This window comes from Protopterus annectens, chromosome 1.part1 (genome assembly GCF_019279795.1).
Source record: "Protopterus annectens isolate FY-2018-M chromosome 1.part1, PAN1.0, whole genome shotgun sequence".
Taxonomy (NCBI): Eukaryota; Metazoa; Chordata; order Ceratodontiformes; family Protopteridae; genus Protopterus; species Protopterus annectens.
In genome coordinates, this window is record NC_056726.1 from 1,147,034,542 (window position 1) to 1,147,043,057 (window position 8,516).

General features: G+C 33.5%; 1 protein-coding gene across 1 annotated transcript in view; it reads right to left on the bottom strand.

Moving 5' to 3' along the window:
• Positions 1 to 1,837, bottom strand: part of LOC122815779 (vomeronasal type-2 receptor 26-like) — a 22,556-nt gene extending 20,719 nt beyond the window's left edge. The window contains exon 1 of the mRNA XM_044088559.1: positions 1,625 to 1,837. Coding sequence (XP_043944494.1) covers positions 1,625 to 1,837 — 213 coding nt within the window. The remainder of the gene's footprint in view (positions 1 to 1,624) is intronic.
• Between the last annotated feature and the right edge of the window lie 6,679 nt (positions 1,838 to 8,516).

Consider the following 8,516-nt stretch of genomic DNA (forward strand, 5'->3'; position numbering starts at 1 on the left):
TTCGTCCCTAATGGCTCTCATGTGTTCCCCTATTCGCTCTTTAAACTTCCCCTCTGTTTTCCCTATATAAAACATAGCACAATCTGTACATATACTACAGTAAACTACTCTTTCTGTGGAACAACAAGCTTTATGCCTCAGTATAATTCTCATATTTGAAATTGTTATTTCAGATGTTTCAAAAATATACTTACAAAACTTACATTTTCCACATCTGTATGTTTTACCTATTCCATTATTCCCTTTTGCTTCAAACAAATCTTTCATGTTTTTTCCTTTTTTGTATACTATTGTAGGTCTTTCATCTACTATGTTGTGAAGGGACATGTCATTCCTAAAAATCTGCCAATTTTTATGTAATATATTCACAATTTTATTACTGTGAAGGCTATAATTTGTAATAAATGAACTTCTATATTGTTTATTGTTTTTTTCACATTCATTATCTTGCATCCTTATCTCAGTTGTAGCCTCTTCCTCATTGTTAAATCCTTCCGATATTAGGTTAAGTGACATCTCTATTTCTCCCTCGTTTGTATTATTCAGTAATGGTTGATATATCAAATCCTCCCGTTTTGTTACAACCTCTGTCATTACATTTGTTATTAATTCCTCAGGGTAACCTCTATTTCTAAACATATTGGATAGAATATTACATTCAAGAAGGAAGTCTTCCCATCTACTCACCATCCTTGCTGCCCTCACATATTGTCCTTTGATAACTGCTTTTTTCTGCTTAAAGCGGTGACAACTACTGTAATGTAGTAATGTATTACTATATGTATCCTTATGATATATTTCTGATTTATAAATGCAATTCTCCTTGTCCTTTTTTTAATAAAATATCTAAATATGTTATAAAATCTACATTAAAATTCATTGTAAATTTTAAAAATGATGTTGTATTATTTAAATAATTTAAAAATTCATCAATTATATCTATAGGCCCTTTCCATATTATAAAAATGTCATCTAAAAATCTCAAATATAATTTACAATATTTAAAATATTCAGAGTTAAATACATTTCTAAGTTCCCACATATACATAGTAATGTTTGCATACAATCCTCCACACGGGGATCCCATTGCCACCCCCTCTTTTTGTAAATAAATATTATCATTAAACAGAATAAAATTATTCTTTAACACCACATCCAATAGTTGATCATACAAGTTTATAACATTTTGTTCAAAACCTTTGACATTTAAATAGTCATTAAACCATGAAATCCCTTCTTGATGTATAATAGTTGAATACAAATCTTTTACATCAATGGTCATTAGGATGTCATTCTCATCATATTCAACAGTATTCATTATTTTTAAAAAATGCCATGAATCTTTTAACAGGTGTTTTTCCGTATTAATGTATTGTTTTAACTCATTATCAATAAATTTTGCAATGGGATATGTTATTGATCCCCTTGCGTCTACTATTGGTCTAAATGGTGGGTGTTCTATATTTTTATGTATTTTAGGCACTCCGAAAAAGGCTGGAATCCTGGGGTAATCTGAATTCAAATAGTTGAATTCATCCATAGTAATGTCTCCATCAATAAATAAGTCATATAATATACCCCTAATACGTCTATGTGAAATATTCATTTCATTTATTGAACTGACAGAGTAAGTTTCACTTGTAAGGATATTCTCCATTTCATTATTGTAGTCACTCATATTAAAAATAGTCATGCCGCCTCCTTTATCAGGTTTTATAAACCTGATAGTCTTTTTATTTGTTAGATCTGATAACATATCTTTTTCAACTTTTGATAAATTATAACTAGAGTTACTAATATCTTTCTTTAAAGTTGATCTAATATCTAATTCACACATTTTTTTCAAATATCTCTATGGTCGGGTGTAATTGAGGATTAAATGAACTAGAAATATAAAACGGGTTAACTAATTCTTCACTGTTTTTAAACATATACTTAAAATTCAGTTTCCTAGTATACATTTTTAAGTCAATAATGCTTTACACAATATCCCCTTTACGACTTGGTATAAAGGTCTGACCACGAGATAACAGTTCACAAGATGTCTTTATCGAAACTGAGATCAGAATAATTATATACCATAAAGTCTCCCTTTTTATTTTGCTATATAATTGGGCCGTTGTTACCATTAGAAAATTCGAATGCCGCCCTCTCCATGCTCCCCTCTGCGGTTGTATTCTCCCCTCGTGTAGACTTAACAGCCATTCTGTTGTTGTTGTTGTACAAAGTTCATCTTGTAATTGCCCTGTTGTCGTTGTGCAAGTCTCTCCGATCTTCTTAGGGGTGGAAACACACTTTCGCCTAAAAAATCTGATTGTTCATCCACAAATTCATCTATTGACCCAATAGTATCCATGTTATTACTATGGTTATTTACAAATTGGTTTTGACCATTTCCCCACTGTTGTGAGGTTGGGGGCTGGGGGTATGCATAGCCTTGACCGTAAGCTTGTATATCATGGTCCAATTTTTTTGCTTTCCTCTCTCTTATTGTCTTGATTTTTTCATCAATGGAAGCAAAAATACAGTGATAGTCAAAATCAAATTTGCTAAACGCTCTGTCCTTTTTAATGCATTTATCTAAGTCACTTGCTTGTTTAAATAAGTTAGATAGAGTAAAATTATTGTCCTTAATCACTAATTTCATATAGTCAAACCCAAATTTGTCGAACAAGTTTAGCAGTTCAATATGTAAATCAGAATTTGGAGATAGTCCTGTCGGAAATCTCCATATATGCAAACCTTTTGGTACCACATTCTTATTAATACACTCTTGAAAATACATATTGTCCATTTGTAGTTTATTTATTTTTAGTAATAAATAATCTAGTTCAGTTAATTTATCTGGTAAAGATTCCACAGTACCTGATGTGCTCATTCCAATTGTATTTATACCTTTTATGTTACACATCCATTTGTTAAGGTCTTCTATATTTCCCGTCATTTCAGGCACTGCCGGTCTTCCCGAGGTTGACGGTTGGGGTTCTACTTCCCCTTCTCTCCTATTTGCCATAGTTGAGTTATTTGCTAATTGGCCATCTGTTTCTTCTCCGTTGAAGTCCACAAACTGATTACTGTGCAATGTGATATTCGAACATTGCGATAATGGACGTTGTTCAAGCTTGTCCATCCTGTTGTTTAATTTCTGTAGAAGGCACATAATGGTAGTTAACGAAACTTCCGACGAAGGATTTGGTGAAGTAGGTGGACTCTCCGTATTGTTCCCCACCAAATCCATACTGCTTTTAAATCCAAACCACGAACTTCAACAATTTACGAACTCAAGAAAACCAAAACAAAGCACAATGGGGTAGGAACCACGGAGATACTATCCACTCAGCGTATTTCAAAAGTTCTGTTTATTGATTACTTCCACAAAACACCAGTACGTAACTGCTTTCATTTGGCTGCTGCCAAAATTTTTCAAACATTCAACACCCTTCATTTCAAAATCAAAACGCTTATATAAGCGTAATTAACTAATTCCCCCATTGAGTTACGTTCACTTAATACATTATTATTGTTTAAAGGGAAAGTTAGTACATTTAAAACAAATACTAAAATACAACTTTAAATATTCAAAGTTTTTTTAAAATATGTTGTAAAATATATATTATTGAAAAGTATATGTATATATATATAAAGTTTTTAAAGTGCCTTCTTTCTAATATTCTAAGTATATAACATATTATGTACCTTCAACCATTTCTTAATCATTTCATATGTATATTTTAATTATGGTTCCTTAATCATTATTCAAATATTTTCGTCGTTGTTTTTAATGTAGTCTATATATGTGTTATATTAAATATATGTAAATATATCTCTCTCTATTCGGAAATGGAAGCCCACAAAAATCTATTTAAATCTAAAATATATACATGTATAAAAGGTGTGTATATATATATTTGTATATTATATATATGTATATATAGTGTCAACATCTTTCTCTTTGTTTGTTTTTATATAATATAGAAATATATATATACACACCTTTTATACATGTATATATTTTAGATTTAAGTAGATTTTTGTGGGCTTCCTTTTCCGAATAGAGAGAGATATATTTACATATATTTAATATAACACATATATAGACTACATTAAAAACAACGACGAAAATATTTGAATAATGATTAAGGAACCATAATTAAAATATACATATGAAATGATTAAGAAATGGTTGAAGGCACATAATATGTTATATACTTAGAATATTAGAAAGAAGGCACTTTAAAAACTTTATATATATATATATACATATACTTTTCAATAATATATATTTTACAACATATTTTAAAAAAACTTTGAATATTTAAAGTTGTATTTTAGTATTTGTTTTAAATGTACTAACTTTCCCTTTAAACAATAATAATGTATTAAGTGAACGAACTTAATGGGGAATTAGTTAATTACGCTATATAAGCGTTTTGATTTTGAAATGAAGGGTGTTGAATGTTTGAAAAAGTTTGGCAGCAGCCAAACGAAAGCGCTTACGTACTGGTGTTTTGTGGAAGTAATCAATAAACAGAACTTTTGAAATACGCTGAGTGGATAGTATCTCCGTGGTTCCTACCCCATTGTGCTTTGTTTTGGTTTTCTTGAGTTCGTGAATTGTTGAAGTTCGTGGTTTGGATTTAAATGCAGTATGGATTCGGCGGGGAACAATACGGAGAGTCCACCTACTTCACCAAATCCTTCGTCGGAAGTTTCGTTAACTACCATTATGTGCCTTCTACAGAAATTAAACAACAGGATGGACAAGCTTGAACAATGTCCATTATCGCAATGTTCGAATATCACATTGCACAGTAATCCATTTGTGGACATCAACAGAGAAGAAACAGATGGCCAATTAGCAAATAACTCAACTATGGCAAATAGGAGAGAGGGGGAAGCAGAAGCCCAACCATCAACCTCGGGAAGGTCGGCAGTGCCTGAAATGACGGGAAATATAGAAGACCTTAACAAATGGATGTGTAACATAAAAGGTATTAATACAATTGGAATGAACACATCAGGTACTGTGGAATCTTTACCAGACAAATTAACTGAACTAGATTATTTATTATTAAAAATAAAAAAACTACAAATGGACAATATGTACTTTCAGGAGTGTATTAATAAGAATGTGGTACCAAAAGGTTTGCGTATATGGAGATTTCCGACAGGACTATCTCCGAATTCTGATTTACATATTGAACTGCTAAAGTTGTTCGACAAATTTGGGTTTGACTATATGAAATTAGTGATTAAGTACAATAATTTTACTCTATCTAACTTATTTAAACAAGCAAGTGACTTAGATAAATGCATTAAAAAGGACAGAGCGTTTAGCAAATTTGATTTTGACTATCACCGTATTTTTGCTTCCATTGATGAAAAAATCAAGACAATAAGAGAGAGGAAAGCAAAAAAAATTAGACCGTGATATACAAGCTTACGTTCAAGGGTATGCATACCCCCAGCCCCCAACCTCACAACAGTGGGGAAACGGTCGAAACCAATTTGTAAATAACCATAATAATAACATGGATACTATTGGGTCAATAGATGCATTTGTGGATGAACAATCAGATTTTTTAGGCGAAAGTGTGTTTCCACCCCTAAGAAGATCGGAGAGACTTGCACAACGACAACAGGGCAATTACAAGACGAACTTTGTACAACAACAACAACAGAATGGCTGTGGAGTCTACACGAGGGGGAGAATACAACCGCAGAGGGGAGCATGGAGAGGGCAGCATTCGAATTTTCTAATGGTAACAACGGCCCAATTATATACCAAAATAAAAAGGGAGACTTTATTGTATATAATTATTCTGATCTCAGTTTCGATGAAGACATCTGTGAACTGTTATCTCGTGGTCAGACCTTTATACCAAGTCGTGAAGGGGATATTGTGCAAAGCATTATTGACTTAAAAATGTATACTAGGAAACTGAATTTTAAGCATTTGTTTAAAAATAGTGAAGAATTAGTTAACTCATTTTATATTTCTAGTTCATTTAATCCCCAATTACACCCGACCATTAAAATATTTGAAAAAATGTGCGAATTAGATATTAGATCAACTTTAAGGAAAGACATTAGTAACCCTAGTTATAATTTATCAAAAGTAGAAAAAGATATGTTATCAGATCTAACAAATACAAAGACTATCAGGTTTATAAAACCTGATAAAGGAGGCGGTATGACTATTTTTAATATAAGTGACTACAATAATGAAATGGAGAATATCCTTACAAGTGAAACTTACTCTATCAGTTCAATAAATGAAATGAATATTTCACAAAGACGTATTAGGGGCATATTATATGACTTATTTATTGATGGAGACATAACTATGGATGAATTCAACTATTTGAATTCAGATTACCCCAGGATTCCAGCCTTTTTTGGAGTGCCTAAAATACATAAAAATATAGAACACCCACCATTTAGACCAATAGTAGACGCAGGGGGATCAATAAAGTATCCCATTGCAAAATTTATTGATAACAAATTAAAACAATATATTAATACAGAAAAACAACTGTTAAAAGATTCATGGCATTTTTTTTAAAATAATGAATACTGTTGAATATGATGAGAATGACATCCTAGTGACCATTGATGTAAAAGATTTGTATTCAACTATTATACATCAAGAAGGAATATCATGGTTTAATGATTATTTAAATATTAAAGGTTTTGAACAAAATGTTATAAACATGTATGATCAACTATTGGATGTGGTGTTAAAGAATAATTTTATTCTGTTTAATGATAATATTTATTTACAAAAAGAGGGGGTGGCAATGGGATCCCTGTGCGGAGGATTGTATGCAAACATGACTATGTATATGTGGGAACTTAGAAATGTATTTAACTCTGAATATTTTAAATATTGTAAATTATATTTGAGATTTTTAGATGACATTTTTATAATATGGAAAGGGCCTATAGATATAATTGATAAATTTTTAAATTATCTAAATAATACAACATCATTTTTAAAATTTACAATGAATTTTAATGTAGATTTTATAACATATTTAGATATTTTATTAAAAAAGGACAAGGAGAATTGCATTTATAAATCAGAAATATATCGTAAGGATAGATATAGTAATACATTACTACATTACAGTAGTTGTCACCCCTTTACGCAGAAAAAAGCAGTTATCAAAGGACAATATGTGAGGGCAGCAAGGATGGTGAGTAGATGGGAAGACTTCCTTCTTGAATTTAATATTATAGGTTCATAGGTTCATAGGTTTATACTAGGCTATCTGCCCGAGGGCATTTACAAGCCTAGCCCATCGTTTTGTGGCTTACGCCACCCCTTTAGTATGGGGAACTATACCCATTATTTTGCTGTGCCTCTGTCGAGCAGTGACACTGAGGTAATCCCTGGGGTATATCTGCGATCTCCCATCCATTGGTCAAGATTTCTCTTGAACAAGGCCAGCGAGGTGCTCTGCCTCACATGTACCGGGATTTTGTTCCACAGCATAGGAGTCTCTGGGTAATGAATCTATCCCTCCAGCACGTCCTATTAATAGCCGTGTCGAGGTTTAAGTCTCCCGCCTTGTGGCTCTGATGGATCTAGATTTTTGAGGTGAAGCATATTCATCAAATCTGGGTTTGACATGGCCTTGTATGTTAGGCAAAGGTCACCTCTGAGCAAGCGGTAAGCGACTGAATAGAGCTGGAGTTCTTTCAGTCGGGCAGCATAGGACAGATTTTTGAGACCCTTTATCCTTTTGGTGAGGAACTTTTGTGGCCTCTCCAGCTGCTGCAGGTGTCGGGTCAGATACATCCCAAATGGGGCATTGTACTCAATCATTGGTCTGATGAGTGATGAGTAAAGGGAGACTATGACCTCCCTTGATCTAGATGAGAATCCCTTCATGATAAGGTGGGCAATGTAGAAAGTCTTCCTAACTACTTTAGCTACATGGGTGTCGAATGACAGACTACTATCAACCTGGGTCCCCAGGTCCCTGATAACTTCTTCTGTGCTCAGTGGATTGCCACCTATTTGGTAGCTAGGGGTAACCTTGTTTTTCCCAAAGGGTATGACTATGCATTTTTGGCATTTAACTTCAGGCCGTGGCTCTGGCACCAGTTATCCGTTTCTGTGAGACCCTTCTGAAGGATATCTGTGTCAGATGTGTTTTCTACTATGGCCCAGTTTGCAGTCATCTGCAAACTTTGTCAGCCATAACCCTCCTGTGTTTGCTTGTACTTCGGAAAAGTAGATGCCAAACAAGAGTGGGCCCAGGACTGAGCCCTGTGGGACACCACTTGTGACAGGTTTTGAGTCTGACATGGCGCCAGCAACTCTGACCCTGTGGGTTCTGTCACTCAGCCAGTTTGCAACCCATCTTGTGATGTATGGGTTAACATTTAAGCTGATGAGTTTTTCAATGATACCCGAGTGGGGTATTGTATCAAAGGCCTTAGCCAGATCGAGGTAGGCTGTATGGACTGCCTTTCCCTCGTCAATGGCTTTGGTGACTGTTTCGAAG